Source organism: Ranitomeya variabilis, chromosome 1 (assembly GCF_051348905.1).
Source record: "Ranitomeya variabilis isolate aRanVar5 chromosome 1, aRanVar5.hap1, whole genome shotgun sequence".
NCBI classification, from domain to species: Eukaryota; Metazoa; Chordata; class Amphibia; order Anura; family Dendrobatidae; genus Ranitomeya; species Ranitomeya variabilis.
In genome coordinates, this window is record NC_135232.1 from 198,989,070 (window position 1) to 199,007,049 (window position 17,980).

General features: G+C 41.8%; 1 protein-coding gene across 1 annotated transcript in view; it reads right to left on the reverse strand.

The window, feature by feature from the left end:
• The window catches only part of LOC143793854 (selenoprotein M-like), a 57,693-nt gene extending 54,320 nt beyond the window's left edge, over positions 1 to 3,373 (reverse strand). The window contains exon 1 of the mRNA XM_077280815.1: positions 3,244 to 3,373. Within this exon, the coding sequence (XP_077136930.1) occupies positions 3,244 to 3,363 (120 nt within the window). The 5' untranslated portion in view covers positions 3,364 to 3,373. The remainder of the gene's footprint in view (positions 1 to 3,243) is intronic.
• Between the last annotated feature and the right edge of the window lie 14,607 nt (positions 3,374 to 17,980).

The following is a 17,980-nucleotide window of genomic DNA, read 5'->3' on the forward strand; positions in this document are numbered from 1 at the left end:
TCAGATCCAAGTTTTTTTTATTTTACCAAGGGTAACATGGCAGAGCTCGGAAGGGAAGGAGCATCGTTTGACTTTTCAATTCAAAATTGGCTGGAATTGAGATCGGACGCCATGTTGGGTTTGGAGAGACCCTGATGTGCCTAAAAAGTGGAACCCCCCACAAGTGACACCATTTTGGAAACTAGACCCCCTAATGAACTTATCTAGATGTGTGGTGAGCACTTTGATCCCCCAAGTGCTTCACAAGAGTTTATAAGTTTATAACGTAGATCCGTAAAAATTAAAAATCTTTTTGCCCCCAATTTTTTATTTTCACAAGGGTAACACGAGAAATTGGACCCCAAAAGTTGTTGTCCAATTTGTCCTGAGTGGACAATTTTGCTGATGGAGCTGTATGGTGGCTCGTTTTTTGCAGAACAAGATGACGCTTACAGTGGTACCATGATTTTTTTATATCCTTCTTTTTTATCACGTGTTATTCCACTTTTTGTTTGGCAGTATGATGATAAAGCATTGTTTTTTGCCTAGTTTTTTTTCATGGTGTTCACTAAAGGGGTTAACTAGTGGGACAGTTTTATAGGTTGGGTCATTACGGATGCGGCGATACCAAATATGTGTACTTTTATTGTTTAGATTTTTCTTTCATTCAAATATTTATTTAGTGATAGAGTAAATATTGATATTTTTCTTATTATTTTTTAAAAATATTTTTACAATGATTTAAAAATAAAAATATTTTACTTTACTCTAACTTTTACACTTTGTCCCACTATCGGACAATCATTTTTTGCAGGCTGATCGCTTCTATAGATCGCTTCTATTGTAATGTCTTTTCAGAAATATATACAGTTTACATAGTTTATTTTGTACCATATGGAAAGCAGACACTGGAATATGCAGTGTAAGTAACTAGTCTGGCACAAATTTTGGTTTTCACTTTTTGCTGCTTCACTGACTTTAGAATCTTTCATCAGACATTTCTATGGTTACTGGAGTACAAATATAAGCATTTTGTAAGTTTTTAAACTTTTGTCAAAGATACTGTTCTGAATTCACCCTGGCATTCTGTATATCAGCTTCTGGGTAAAATCCTGACTGGTGCCTAATCAGTGCTTGGAGTTTATCACATGTTAGGCTCCTTCACATGATCATATTTTCAGGTTGAGTGCTGCCCGTGGAAACAATAGACAGCATTCAGACCAATGTTATTCATTGGGGAAATGCAGAAGAGTGATTTTTTTTTTCACTGACCGAATCTGCACGTGGAAAAATGTCAGCATGCACTAGTTTCTTAAATAAATCGGATGAAACTCAGTTATTCAAGTCTATGGATGTGCAAAAAAATTCAGAAGCCATACTGAGCCACAGTATATCTTTCGTTTTATTGGATATATTGCAATTCTGTATGCCGATAAAACAAAAACCTAAAACACTATGGCAAAATTGTGCAATTTTGCCGCAATTTGTTTTTTCAGTTTTCCAGTACATTGCATGGTATAATGTATGTAGTCATGTAACAGCACAACTCGTCTTATGAAAAATAAGCTCTCGGATAAGGCTATATCGATGGAAGAATGGGAGAAAAAAACTAAAGTGCAAAAATGGAAAATCACCATGTTGGATAGGGCATAAGGTCCAAATTCTGCGATGTTTAACCCCTTAGGGACATAGAGATTTCATCTTTTAGTTTTTCTTTTTTCCCCTCTCTCTTTTCCAAAAGCCATAAGTTTTTAACATCTCCATCCACATAGCCTTATGAGAACTTGTGTTTTGAGGGATGGTTTCTACTTTTGAATTACATAATTTATATTACCATATAATGTCCTGAAAAATGAAAACAAAAACTCCAACTTATTACTTTGAATATTACTCCGCTTCGGGGACTTGAACTGCTAGTGATGAGCGAGTGCGCCTGTTACTTGAGTTTTCCGAGCATGCTCAGGTGTTCTCTGAGTATCTTGGGCATGCACGTGGATTATGTTTGTGTTCCTGCATGATTTGCGGCTGCTAGACAGCCTGAATACATGTGGGGATTCCAAAACAAACAGGCAATCCCTGCATGTGTTCAGGCTGTCTAACATCTGCAAATCATGCAGCTGTGAGACATAAACATAATTTACGAGCATGCCCCACATACTTAGAGAACAGCTGAGCATGCTCGGAAAACTCGAGTAATGAGCACACTCGCTCATCACTAATCACTACCAAAGTATTGCTGTATATAACACAAATCATGGTCTCCTATGAACACTCTAGAAATAATTTGGCAGTCATAAGAAAACCTTCATGACAGGCACAAGAAGTCTTCAGCAGACCTCTGGATGTCATGGCAACTCTTAGGCACCCCGATATTGCCTCAAGGGTACACCGATGAGAGGTTAAGAATAGTGATGAGTGCGTGTACTCGTTGCTCGGGTTTTCCCTAGCATGTTCAGGTGACCTCCGAGTATTTATGACTGCTCGGAGATTTAGTTTTCATCACGGCAGCTGAATGATTTACAGCTACTAGCCTGCTTGATTACATGTGGCGATTCCCTAGCAACCTGGCAACCCCCACATGTACTTAGCCTGGCTAGTAGCTGTAAATCATTCAGCTGCCGTGATGAAAACGAAATCTCCGAGAAGTCATAAATACTCGGAGGACACCCGAGCGTGCTCTGGAAAACCCAAGCAACGAGTACACTTGCTCATCACTAGTTAAGAACTATGTGCCACAAGACATAAAGCCAAAGGGACTCGAACATATTATTCAAGTACGTCAAAGATACTCGGATAGCACCCAAACATGCTCAGGTAACACTTTATCCGAGAACATTGGCTCATCACTAGCTGCTATTAATGTCGGATATGTACCAGAATTACCTCAATCACTTCAACTACGTATTTTGAGCCATATTATAGGTAGAAAGACCTATGTAAGGATATGGGATAGAGGAGAATATGTTATGATCATATGGACAAATATAATGAAAGCTTAATTTGTAGTCCAGAGAAAACAAGAATATTTACTAAGCAATTTTCGGTGTATTGATTCACTCATAAATCAGTGTGATTGTTACCAATCCATAGTAAATGAATTGCATTTCACTTTTAGTGAGGAGTCTGTAAAGCTATTATTGCATGTTGAGTTTCAGAGGCCCAAATTATCTTCGACTGCACAGAGGTAAGATATTAACAGCTTGTCATTTCTGTTTTACTTTAGATTCACAACGAAATATACCAAATCTGATCTTCAGTACTTACAATGACAGTGCCCCTGGCGATTTCAGTGTCTTCTATTAGGACCCTTTCTACTGTGTCAGAGGTGTTTGCGTTGACACAGAGACAGATGGCGAGGACGCACAGCGCTGCTTTATGATCCATCGTGCTCGAAGTCACTAAGTAAAAGAAAACTAGAAGTTTCACCACAGGTTACAATGCACTGACTATTATGGAAGCAGGGGTGTTTCTTTATGTGATGTCATTAAGCTAGGCAGGTGTTCCACAATCAGATTTTCTCACATGGAATAAGACTCACTGTCAAGGTCTATTTAAATTCATTATCTTAGTTAAATATTACAAAAATGTATGAAGTTTCTCCAAATTGCAAAATAGTAACAATAGGTTTACTTTATAAAGTTTTTACCATGTTATTCTCAAGTAGGCTAATTATTACTTAATTCAGCTCTTAAATATAATCTGCCACCAGGTTTTTGCTACCCCATATGAGAGCAGCATGGCAGAGACACTGATTCCAGGGATGTGTCACTTACTGAGCTGCTTTCTGTTGTTTTGATAAAATCCGTTTTTCCTGCTGCAGATCTAGAAGTTCTCTGAATACTTAGTTCTGCCCACACCACTGATTTTAGCTTTCTGTGTGCACTGTGCATAGACAGAAAGCTGCCAATGAATGGTGGGGTTGGGTTTATACAGAGCTCATAATTATAGCAGCATGTTTACTTAACCCCTTCATGACCCAGCCTATTTTGACCTTAATGACCTGGCCATTATTTGCAATTCTGACCACTGTCCCTTTATGAGGTAATAACTCAGGAACGCTTCAACGGATCCTAGCATTTCTGAGATAGTTTTTTTTGTGACATATTGGGCTTCATGTTAGTGGTAAATTTAGGTCGATAATTTTTGTGTTTATTTGTGAAAAAAATGTAAATTTGGCAAAAATTTTGAAAATTTTGCAATTTTCACATTTTTAATTTTTATTCTGTTAAACCAGAGAGTTACGTATGTGACGCAAAATAGTTTATAAATAGCATTACCCACTGTCTACTTTACATCAGCACAATTTTGGAAACAAAATTTTTTTTGCTAGGAAGTTATAAGGGTTAAAATTTGACCAGCGATTTCCCATTATCACAACAAAATTTACAAAACCATTTTTTTAGGGACCACCTCACATTTGAAGTCAGTTTGAGGGGTCTATGTGGCTGAAAATACCCAAAAGTGACACCATTCTAAAAACTGAACCCCTCAAGGTGCTCAAAACCACATTTAAGAAGTTTATTAACCCTTCAGGTGTTTCACAGCAGCAGAAACAACATGGAAGGAAAAAATTAACATTTAACTTTTTAGTCACAAAAATGATCTTTTAGCAACATTTTTTTTTTATTTTCCCATGGGTAAAAGGAGAAACTGGACCTTGAAAGTTATTGTACAATTTCTCCTGAGTATGCCGATACCCCATATGTGGGGGGAACCACTGTTTGGGCACACGTCGGGGCTCGGAAGTGAAGGAGCACCATTTTACTTTTTGAATCAAAAATTGTCTCCAATCTTTAGCGGACACCATGTCACATTTGGAGAGCCCCTGTGTGCCTAAACATTGGAGCTCCCCCACAAGTGACCCCATTTTGGAAACTAGACCCCCCCAAGGAACTTATCTAGATGCATAGTGAGCACTTTGAACCCCCAGGTCCTTCACAAATTGATCTGTTAAAATGAAAAAGTACTTTTTTCACAAAAAATTTATTTCGCCTCAATTTTTTCATTTTTGCATGGGCAACAGGATAAAATGGATCCTAAAATGTGTTGGTCAATTTCTCCTGAGTACACTGATACCTCACATGTGGGGGTAAATGACTGGGCACATGGGAAGGCTCGGAAGGGAAGGAGTGCCATTTGACTTTTGAATGAAAAATTAGCTCCAGTCATTAGCAGACACCATGTCGCGTTTGGAGTGCCCCTGTGTGCCTAAACATTAGAGCTCCCCCACAAGTGACCCAATTTTGGAAACTAGACCTCCCAAGGAACTAATCTAGATGTGCAGTGAGCACTTTGAAGCCCCAAGTGCTTCACAGAAGTTTATAACGTAGAGCCGTGAAAATAAAAAATCATTTTTCTTTTCTCAAAAATTATTTTTTAGCCCGCAATTTTTTATTTTCACAAGGGTAACAGGAGAAATCAGACCCCAAAAGTTGTGGTCCAGTTTGTCCTGAGTGAGTACGCTAATAACCCATATTTGGGGGTAAACCACTGTTTGGGCACACGTCGGGGCTCGGAAGGGAAGTAGTGACGTTTTGAAATGCAGACTTTGATGGAATGGTCTGCGGGCGTCACGTTGCATTTGCAGAGCCCCTGATGTGCCTAAACAGTAGAAACCCCCCACAAGTGACCCCATTTTGGAAACTAGACCCCCCCAAGGAACTTTTCCAGATGTGTCGTGAGCACTTTGAACCCCCAAGTGCTTCACAGAATTTCATAACACAGAGCCGTGAAAATAAAAAATCATTTTTTTTCCCACAAAAATATATTTTAACCCCCATTTTTTTATTTTCTCAAGGGTAACAGGAGAAATTAGACCCCAAAGTTGTTGTGCAATTTTTCCTGAGTACGCTTATGCCCTATATGTTTGGGTAAATCACTGTTTGGGCGCACGTTGGGGCTCAGAAGGGAGGGAGCACCATTTGACTTTTTGAACGCAAGATTGGCTGGAATCAATGGTGGCGCCATGTCGCGTTTGGAGATGTGCCTAAACAGTGAAAACCCCTCAATTCTAACTCCAACACTAACTCCAACACACCCCTAACCCTATTCCCAACTCTAGCCATAACCCTAATCACAACCCTAACCCCAACACACCCCTAACCACAACCCTAACCCCAACACACCCCTAACCCTAATCACAACCCTAATCACTACCCTGAGCCCAACACACCCCTAATCCTAACCATAACCCTAACCACAAGCCTAACCCAAACACACCCCTAACCCTAATCTTAACCCTATTTCCAACCTTAACTCTAATTCCAACCCTAACCCTAAGGCTATGTGCCCACGTTGCGGATTCATGTGCATTTTACCTGCGGGTTTACGGCGGATTTCCAGTGTTTGTGCGGATTTCACCTGCGGATTCCTAGTGAGGAAAAGGTGTAAAACACTGCAGAATCCGCACAAAGAATTGACATGCTGTGGAAAATACAATGCAGCGTGTCCACACGGTATTTTCCGCACCATGGGCACAGCGGATTTGGTTTTCCATAGGTTTACATGGTACTGTAAAAGAGATGGAAAACTGCTACAAATCCACAGCGGCCAATCCGCACTGTGTGCACATAGCCTAATTCTAACCCTAACCCTAGTTCTAACCCTAACCCTAATTCTAACCCTAACCCTAATTCTAACCCCAACCCTAACTGCAACCCTAACCCTAATTCTAATCCTAACCCTAATTGCAACCCTAACCCTAATGGCAACCCTAACACCCTAACACTAATTGCAACCCTAACCCTAATTGCAACCCTAGCCCTAATTCTAACCTTAACCCTAATTGCAACCCTAACCCTAATTGCAACCCTAACCCTAATTGCTACCCTAACCCTAACCCTATTTCTAACCCTAACCCTAGTTGCAACCCTAACCCTAATTGAAACCTTAACCCTAATTGCAACCCTAACCCTAATTATAACCCTAACCCTAGTGGCAAAATAAAAGTAAATATATTTTCTTTATTTTATTATTTTCCCTACCTATGAGGGTGATAAAGGGGGGTTATTTACTATTTGTAATTTTGATCACTGTGATAGGATGTATCACAGTGATCAAAATGAATGAACGAATCTGCCGGTGCACTGCGCATTCGCCTGCCATTTTGGAAGATGGCGGTGCCCATCCTAGCAGATGGACGGACACCGGGAGATACCCCAGGGCCCCTGAGGTAAGGAGGGTGGGATCAGACAGCGGGGGGGTGCCGAACAGGACGGAGGGGAGAGGAGAGCAGTGGAGGACAGAGCGGAGGGGAGGTAAGACTGATGGCAGATCGCCGCCATCAGTCAGTGGCGGGAGCATATTGGGGTTTCCAGGCGTGGCCAATGATATTGCATCATCGGCCATGGCTGGATTGTAATATTTCACCAAGTTTCATTGGTGAAATATTACAAATTTCTCTGATTGGCTGTTTCACTTTCAACAGCCAATCAGAGCGATCGTAGCCACATGGGGGCAAAGCCACCCCCCCCCGGTTTGAAGTACCACTCCCCCTGTTCCTGCGGGTCGGGTGAAATTTGAGTTAATTCTTTCACCCGACCTGCAGGAATGCGATCAATCTGTAACGCAGCATATGCATCACAGGTCGGATGGGCACCGACTTTCATGACGCATACGCTGTCACAGGTCGGGAAGGGGTTAATGGTCCCCTAGTGATAATCTCTAGCTAATAAAATAATGATTTTATTGAAACTACAGAAAACTGCACAGTACTTGACACACCACTAGAATCTGGATCTCTGTTTCTACATTATGCTGCTTTCAGATTAGGTGGCAAAAACCTGGTGACAGATTTCCTTTAACCCCTTTAACATTGTGGCCAATTTCTGCTTTTCGTTTTTGTTTGTTCCTGCCCTTCTTCCATAAGTGTTTTATTTTTCTGTCCACATGGCCATATGTGGGCTTGTTTTTTCAGGATCAATTACACCATTCATTTTATCTTGTGATGCACTGGAAAGCGGGAAAAAAATTCCAAGCGTGTCAAAATTGCTAAAAGAGTGTGAAATTCCACAATTCTTTATTGGAAGTTTTTTGGGTTTTTTATTTACCATGCTCACAATGCAGTAAAACTGACCTGGAAATTACAGGTGCATCCCACAAAATTAGAATATTATCAAAAAGTTAATTTATTTCAGTTCTTCAATACAAAAAGTGAAACTCACATATTATATAGAGTCTGTTGTGATTTTGGTTTTTGGGCTTCCCCGGTGGTCACTGGTGGTACTGGACTTGTGTGCTTCACTTTCTCTGTTCACCTGTTTCCATCAGGGTATGGGTGTATCCTATTTAGCCTTGCTGCTCAGTTATTCTAGTGCCGGCCATCAATGTAACCAGAGCCTTTCTGTTGCATGTTCCTGCTTCTAGACTACTATCAGCTAAGTTGGACTCTTAGTCCTAAGTTTGTTTTGCATTTTTGTTCCAGTTCACAGTTATGTTATTTTACTGTAGCTGGAAGCTCTTGTGGGCCGAAATTGCCACTCCGGTGTCATGAGTTGACACATGAGTCTTAAAGTAATTTCGGAATGGTATTTTAATAGGGTTTTCAGCTGACCGTGAAGTTCCCTATTGTATCTTCTTGCTATCTAGTAAGCGGACCTCGCTTTGCTGAACCTACCTTCATACTGCGTATGTCTTTTCCTCTGAACTCACCGTCAATATATGTGGGGGGCTTCTGTCTCCTTTTTGGGGGAATTTCCCTAGAGGTAAGCCAGGTCTGTCTTTTCCTCTATTAGGGTTAGTTAGTTCTCCGGCTGGCGCTGGGCGTCTAGGGATAAAACGTAGGTACGCCACCCGGCCACTGTTAGTTGTGTGGTAGGTTTAGCTCACGGTCAGCTCGAGATTCCATCACCCAAGAGCTGTTCCGTTATTAATGTTCTCTGACGTTCCCTTGCCATTGGGAACCATGACAGTATGGCCGGCCCAGTGTTAAAACCATTGGCAGAAGAAAGGAGAGAAAAAGAAGTCTGCAGATTTTTTTTTTTTTTTTTTTTCCTCTGAGCTTGCTCTATAGTTGACTTAGTTGCATTTCTGCTCTAATTGCAGCCTTTGTCTCTCTCTCTCCTTCTAATCCTTGAATGGCTCTGATCTCACCTGATTAAAATGGATCCTCAGAGTTTGGCTACAGGTTTGAATAATCTTGCTATGAAGGTTCAAAATTTACAGGATTTTGTTATTCATGCTCCTATATCTGAACCTAGAATTCCTATACCAGAATTTTTCTCCGGGGATAGATCTCGTTTCCTGAATTTCAAAAATAATTGTAAATTATTTCTTTCCCTGAGATCTCGCTCCGCTGGAGATCCCGCACAGCAGGTTAGGATAGTAATTTCCTTGCTGCGGGGTGACCCTCAAGACTGGGTATTTGCATTGGCACCCGGGGATCCTGCGTTGCTCAATGTGGATGCGTTTTTTCTGGCTTTGGGGTTGCTTTATGAGGAACCTAACTTAGAGATTCAGGCTGAAAAAGCCTTGATGGCCCTATCTCAAGGGCAAGATGAAGCTGAAATATACTGCCAAAAATTTCGTAAATGGTCTGTGCTTACTCAGTGGAATGAGTGCGCCCTGGCGGCGAATTTCAGAGAGGGTCTCTCTGATGCCATTAAAGATGTTATGGTGGGGTTCCCTGCACCTACAGGTCTGAATGAGTCCATGACAATGGCTATTCAGATTGATCGGCGTTTGCGGGAGCGCAAACCTGTGCACCATTTGGCGGTGTCTTCTGAGAAGGCTCCAGAAAATATGCATTGTGATAGAATTCTGTCCAGAAGCGAACGGCAGAATTTTAGGCGAAAAAATGGGTTGTGCTTCTATTGTGGTGATTCAACTCATGTTATATCAGCATGCTCTAAACGTACAAAAAAGGTTGATAAGTCTATTTCAATTTGCACTTTACAGTCTAAGTTTATTCTGTCTGTGACCTTGATTTGTTCATTATCGTCAATTTCCGCGGATGCCTATGTCGACTCTGGCGCCGCTTTGAGTCTAATGGATTGGTCCTTTGCCAGGCGCTGTGGGTTTGATCTAGAGCCTCTGGAAGTCCCTATACCTCTGAAGGGTATTGACTCTACACCATTGGCTAGTAATAAACCACAATACTGGACACAAGTGACTATGCGTATGAATCCAGACCATCAGGAGATGATTCGCTTCCTTGTGTTGTACAATCTACATGACGTTTTGGTGCTTGGATTACCATGGTTACAATCTCATAACCCAGTCCTTGACTGGAAAGCAATGTCTGTGTTAAGCTGGGGATGTCAGGGGGCTCATGGGGACGTACCTTTGGTTTCCATTTCGTCATCTATTCCCTCTGAGATTCCGGAATTTTTATCTGATTATCGTGATGTTTTTGAGGAGCCTAAGCTTGGTTCACTACCTCCTCACAGAGATTGCGATTGTACCATAGATCTGATTCCGGGCAGTAAATTTCCAAAGGGTCGTTTATTTAATCTATCTGTACCTGAACATGCTGCTATGCGAGAATATATTAAGGAGTCCCTGGAAAAGGGACATATTCGTCCTTCTTCATCTCCCTTAGGAGCCGGTTTTTTCTTTGTATCTAAAAAAGATGGCTCTTTGAGGCCGTGTATTGATTATCGACTCTTGAATAAAATTACAGTCAAATATCAGTATCCTCTGCCACTGCTTACTGATTTGTTTGCTCGAATAAAAGGGGCTAAGTGGTTCTCTAAGATTGATCTCCGTGGGGCGTATAATTTGGTGCGAATTAAGCAGGGGGATGAGTGGAAAACCGCATTTAATACGCCCGAGGGCCATTTTGAGTATTTAGTAATGCCTTTTGGTCTTTCAAATGCCCCTTCAGTCTTTCAGTCCTTTATGCATGACATTTTCCGTGAATATTTGGATAAATTTATGATCGTGTATCTGGATGATATTTTGATTTTTTCGGATGACTGGGATTCTCATGTCCAACAGGTCAGGAGGGTTTTTCAGGTTTTGCGGGCTAATTCCTTGTGTGTGAAGGGTTCTAAGTGTATTTTTGGGGTTCAAAAGATTTCTTTTTTGGGGTACATTTTTTCCCCCTCTTCCATTGAGATGGATCCTGTCAAGGTTCGGGCTATTTGTGATTGGACGCAGCCTTCTTCTCTTAAGAGCCTTCAGAAATTTTTGGGCTTTGCTAATTTTTATCGTCGATTTATAACTGGTTTTTCTGATGTTGCTAAACCTTTGACTGATTTGACCAAAAAGGGTGCTGATGTTGCTGATTGGTCCCCTGCTGCTGTGGAGGCCTTTCAGGAGCTTAAGCGCAACTTTTCTTCCGCCCCTGTGTTGCGTCAGCCTGATGTTACTCTTCCTTTTCAGGTTGAGGTCGATGCTTCCGAGATCGGAGCTGGGGCGGTCTTGTCGCAGAAAAGTTCCGACTGCTCCGTGATGAGACCTTGTGCGTTCTTTTCTCGAAAATTTTCGCCCGCCGAGCGAAATTATGATATTGGTAATCGGGAGCTTTTGGCTATGAAGTGGGCTTTTGAGGAGTGGCGTCATTGGCTTGAGGGGGCTAGACATCAGGTGGTGGTATTGACCGATCACAAGAATTTGATTTATCTTGAGTCTGCCAGGCGCCTGAATCCTAGACAGGCGCGCTGGTCGTTGTTTTTCTCTCGGTTTAATTTTGTGGTCTCATACTTACCAGGTTCTAAAAATGTGAAGGCGGATGCCCTTTCTAGGAGTTTTGAGCCTGATTCCCCTGGTGATTCTGAACCTACAGGTATCCTTAAGGATGGGGTGATATTATCTGCTGTTTCCCCAGACCTGCGACGGGCTTTGCAGGAGTTTCAGGCGGATAGACCTGATCGTTGCCCGCCTGGTAGACTGTTTGTTCCTGATGATTGGACCAGTAGAGTCATCTCGGAGGTTCATTCTTCTGTGTTGGCAGGTCATCCCGGGATCTTTGGTACCAGGGATTTGGTGGCTAGGTCCTTCTGGTGGCCTTCCCTGTCTCGAGAGATACGAGTTTTTGTGCAGTCTTGTGATGTTTGTGCTCGGGCCAAACCTTGTTGTTCTCGGGCTAGCGGATTGTTGTTGTCTTTGCCTATTCCGAAGAGGCCTTGGACTCACATCTCTATGGATTTTATTTCTGATCTCCCTGTTTCTCAGAAAATGTCTGTCATCTGGGTGGTGTGTGACCGTTTTTCTAAGATGGTTCATTTGGTGCCCTTGCCTAAGTTGCCTTCCTCATCCGAGTTGGTTCCTCTGTTTTTTCAAAATGTGGTTCGCTTGCATGGTATTCCGGAGAATATCGTTTCTGACAGGGGGACCCAGTTCGTGTCTAGACTTTGGCGGGCGTTCTGTGCTAGGATGGGCATTGATTTGTCTTTTTCGTCTGCGTTCCATCCTCAGACTAATGGCCAGACTGAGCGAACTAATCAGACCTTGGAGACTTATTTGAGGTGTTTTGTGTCTGCGGATCAGGATGACTGGGTTGCCTTTTTGCCGTTGGCGGAGCTTGCCCTCAATAATCGGGCTAGTTCTGCCACTTTGGTTTCTCCTTTCTTTTGCAATTCGGGGTTTCATCCTCGTTTTTCTTCCGGTCAGGTGGAGTCTTCGGATTGTCCTGGAGTGGATACTGTGGTGGATAGGTTGCATCGGATTTGGGGACAGGTGGTGGACAATTTGGAGTTGTCCCAGGAGAAGACTCAGCATTTTGCTAACCGCCGTCGTCGTGTTGGTCCTCGTCTTCGTGTTGGGGACTTGGTGTGGTTGTCTTCTCGTTTTGTCCCTATGAGGGTTTCTTCTCCTAAGTTTAAGCCTCGGTTCATCGGCCCGTATAAAATTTTGGAGATTCTTAACCCCGTGTCCTTTCGATTGGACCTCCCGGCATCTTTTTCTATCCATAATGTCTTCCATCGGTCATTATTGCGCAGGTATGAGGTACCGGTTGTGCCTTCCGTTGAGCCTCCCGCTCCGGTGTTGGTTGAGGGTGAATTGGAGTACGTTGTGGAGAAGATCTTGGACTCCCGTGTTTCCAGACGGAAACTTCAGTATCTGGTCAAGTGGAAGGGCTACGGTCAAGAGGATAATTCTTGGGTGACAGCCTCTGATGTTCATGCCTCTGATTTGGTCCGTGCCTTTCATAGGGCTCGTCCTGATCGCCCTGGTGGTTCTTGTGAGAGTTCGGTGCCCCCTCCTTGAGGGGGGGGTACTGTTGTGATTTTGGTTTTTGGGCTCCCCCGGTGGTCACTGGTGGTACTGGACTTGTGTGCTTCACTTTCTCTGTTCACCTGTTTCCATCAGGGTATGGGTGTATCCTATTTAGCCTTGCTGCTCAGTTATTCTAGTGCCGGCCATCAATGTAACCAGAGCCTTTCTGTTGCATGTTCCTGCTTCTAGACTACTATCAGCTAAGTTGGACTCTTAGTCCTAAGTTTGTTTTGCATTTTTGTTCCAGTTCACAGTTATGTTATTTTACTGTAGCTGGAAGCTCTTGTGGGCCGAAATTGCCACTCCGGTGTCATGAGTTGACACATGAGTCTTAAAGTAATTTCGGAATGGTATTTTAATAGGGTTTTCAGCTGACCGTGAAGTTCCCTATTGTATCTTCTTGCTATCTAGTAAGCGGACCTCGCTTTGCTGAACCTACCTTCATACTGCGTATGTCTTTTCCTCTGAACTCACCGTCAATATATGTGGGGGGCTTCTGTCTCCTTTTTGGGGGAATTTCCCTAGAGGTAAGCCAGGTCTGTCTTTTCCTCTATTAGGGTTAGTTAGTTCTCCGGCTGGCGCTGGGCGTCTAGGGATAAAACGTAGGTACGCCACCCGGCCACTGTTAGTTGTGTGGTAGGTTTAGCTCACGGTCAGCTCGAGATTCCATCACCCAAGAGCTGTTCCGTTATTAATGTTCTCTGACGTTCCCTTGCCATTGGGAACCATGACAAGAGTCATTACTAACAGAGTGATTAAGTATTTATTTCTGTTAATGTTGATGATTATGGCTTACAGCTAATGAAAATCCAATACTCATTATCTCAGTAAATTAGAATACTTTATAACACCAGCTTGAAACATGATTTTAAAATCCGAAATGTTGGCCTACTGAAATGTATGTTCAGTAAATGCACTCAATACTTTGTCGTTACTCCCTCTGCATCAATTACTACATCAATGAGGCTGATACCAGCCTTCAGCTCATCTGCATTGTTGGGTCTGGTGTCCTTCATCTTTCTCTTGACAATACCCAATAGATTCTCTATGGGGTTAAGGTCAGGCGAGTTTTCTGACCAATCAAGCACAGTGCTATTGCTGTTTTTAAAATTAGGAATTGGTACTTTTGGCAGTGTGGACAGGTGCAAAGTTCTGCTGGAGAATGGAATTTCCATCTCCAAAAAGCTTGTCCACAGAGGGAAGCATGAAGTACTCAAAAATTTCCTGGTAGATGGCTGCGCTGACTTTGGTCTTGATAAAACACAGTGGACCTACACCAGCAGATGACATGGCTCCCAAAACCATCATTGATTGCGGAAACTTTACACTAGACCTTGGAAATCAAGAGGAGTAAGAGCGAAGAGACAGACAATCCAAGCTGCTCGAGGTCTAGTGTGAAGTTTCCACAATCAGTGATGGTTTGGGGAGTCATGTCATCTGCTGGTGTAGGTCCACTATGTTTTATCAAGACCAAAGTCAGCACAGCCTGGGCTTCCATAACACCTCAGCAGTGCCACAGTCTGATTGCCTCCATGCCATGCCGAATTGAAGCAGTAATTGATGCCAAAGGAGCCCCGACCAAGTATTGAGTGCATTTACTGAATATACAGCTCTTGCAAAAATTAAGAGACCACCACATCAAAACTCTGTCATGGGCAATACAATCTCCAGATCTGAACCCCATTGAAAACCTCTGGAATGTAATCAAGAGGATGATGGATAGTCACAAGCCATCAAACAAAGAACTGCTTAAATTTTTTCTCCAGAAGCAGTGTGAAAGACTGGTGGAAAGCATGCCAAGACGCATGAAAGCTGTGATTAAAAATCATGGTTATTCCACAAAATATTGATTTCTGAACTCTTCCTTTGTTAAAACATTAGTATTGTTGTTTCTAAATGATTATGAACTTGTTTTCTTTCCATAATTTGAGGTCTGAAAGCACTTTTTTTTTCTTTTCTTTTTTAATTTTGACCATTTCTCCTTTTTAGAAAAAAATTACTAAATTTATTGCTTGGAAAATCGGAGACATGTTGTCAGTAGTTTATAGACTAAAAGAATAATTTACATTTTACTCAAAAATATACCTATAAAGAGAAAAATCAGACAAACTGAACATTTTGCAGTGGTCTCTTAATTTTTTGTAAAACAAAAGGGGATTATAGGGAGAGAAATGGGAAGCGCAGACTTCTGAGTGTAGTAGTTAGTTTCCAAAGGTGTGTACTCAGTGTGAATCCACTCACCTTTTTGGTGTCTTGATATACTGTGTATAAATCCAATCCATGGATCACTCCATTCCTCTTTCCACTCAGTTTGCTGCAAAGATCTGGGAACTGATGAGCGCACTGAACAGTGCTTTCATAGGCGATAACTCTTATATATGTATATGTTTATAATGTATATGTTTGTAGGATTTTACATTTTAGTATGAAATCACACTGTATGTTTAATAACATTTTAAAAGAAATTTTATATATAGTATAATTATATTTATAGTGTTTTTAGAAAAGAAAAAATCATTTTAGTGAAGAATTTGTGTGTACATTTTTTTATTTTTTTTTAGTGTGGAATTTTTTAACACTTTTTTTTTCTTCCTTGTGTGGGGAAAAAAACAAAAAAAAACCAAACAAAAAAAAACTTGTGTATAACATTTATTTGGTATATGAATTTTGTTAGATTCCTCAGAGTGCAAATTCCTGCATATCTGAGTATCTGGGTGTGTCTGACGAATAGATCTGTCAGCCCCCACCCAAATTGACATGCAGAGATATCTGCTATAAAATGTGTTCAGATAGATCTGTTTATATGCATGACATTATACCTGAGGAAGACTCCAAGAAGTCGAAACCGGTTGTATTTTAGTTTGAAATAAAAATCATCCTTGAATCAGAATATCGAGTTCCATCATCATCCTTCAGGAGCGCATATTGCTGGGAAAAACATTCACAAAGAGTCTCTTAATTTTTTGCCAGAGCTGTACATTTCAGTAGACCAACATATCGGATTTTAAAATAATTTTTTCAAGCTGGTGTTATAAAGTATTCTAGTTTACTGAGATAATGGCTTTTGGGTTTTCATAGGTTGTAAGCCATAATCGTTAACCTTAACAGAAATAAACACTTGAAATAGATCACTCTGTTAGTAATGACTCTATCTAATATATGAGTTTCACTTTTTGTATTGAAGGGCTGAAATAAATTAAATTTTTGATGATATTCTAATTTTGTGAGATGCACCTCTATCCCCAGGGCGTCGTTCTCCCCAGATCTTGGAAGAAGTCATTTATATAAAGTGATAAAAGATGATTTCTCAGCAAGAAGCCATCCGATATGAGGCAGGACAGGTAGGATTTTTTTCAGCATTCTATATATAGTATCTATATACTGTAGAATTCTAAAAAATTTTAAATTTGTAAAAAAAAATTCCACCTAAATAAGTAGCCACCTGTAACATTTTCAATTTTTGTCCCATTTTTTACGCACTGAGCTGACATTTTTATTGATACCATTTTGGCATAGATACAGTGTTTTGACCATCTGCATTTTATTGCAGAGTTTTGCCGGGCGAAAGTTGCACTTCTGGTGTTTCTATTTATTTTCTCATTACACCATTTATAGAATGAATTGAATTCATATTTTGATAGATGGGACTTCTATGGACTAGTGATGAGCCAACATGCTCGGTAATACTTGGATATCACTCGAGTATCTGGGTGCTCGGAAGGGCTCAGCACTCGTCGAGCATTGGCTGGTGCACAGATTGAATCCTTGAATCCCCGATCCGCACATTTGGCGTCTGTTACACAGCCAATAAACATGTGGGAATTGCCTGCCAGTCATTGTAATGCTGTAGCCATATTGGTAGTGGCATTACTGTGATTGGCTGACCACTTTACCTGATCAGAGGTTATAAAAGGAATGGCGCCGCCATGCTCGGCTCACTGAACTCAGGGACAGTTCTGATTGGAGGGAGAGAGTAGTTGTCCAGTCCTCTGTGCACAGCTTTAGGTATCAGAGCACTCTTGTGGTGATACTTTTCTGAACCATCTTGCTAAAAGTCCCTCTGAGGGCAAATCTTGTGCTTTGCTGTTTCCATGTGACACACTCTGCATTTAGCCTAGCGACAGCTGCTGGAGCAGTGAGACTGGTGAATACAGAGTCTAGGCAGGACTTAGATCTTTGCAGTCCATCTTTGCAGTCCATCGCTAAATATACAGTTAAGTCCATATATATTTGGACAGAGACAACATGTTTCTAATTTTGGTTATAGACATTACCACTAGGGTTGAGCGACCTTTACATTTATAGGATCGGGTCGGGTTTCACGAAACCCGACTTTCTCAAAAGTCGGGTCGAGTGAAATCGGCCGATCCTATAAAAAAGTCGGGGTCGGGGTCGGCCGAAACTCGAAACCCAATGCAGTGCATTGGGTTTCCAATCGTTCCCAGGGTCTGAAGGAGCGGAAACTCTCCTTCAGGCCCTGGGATCCATATTTAAGCGTAAAATAAAGAATTAAAATAAAAAATATCGCCATACTTACCATCTGATGCGCCCTGGTACTAAGCGGGAACCTTCCTTCCTTAGAATCAGCCTTCCAGGACCTTGCGGTGACATCGCGGGGATGTCGCGGCTTGTGATTGGTCACGCAGCCGCCCATGTGACCGCTCGCGCGACCAATCACAAGCCGCGACGTCACCGTGACGTCACCGAAGGTCCTGGAAGGGCTGATTCTTAGGAAGGAAGGCTGCCGGAAAGAAGCCGAGGGTGAGTATATTCCTATTAGGTATATACTCACCCTCGGACGCGCCCTGCTTCTTTCCGGCAGCCTTCCTTCCTAAGAATCAGC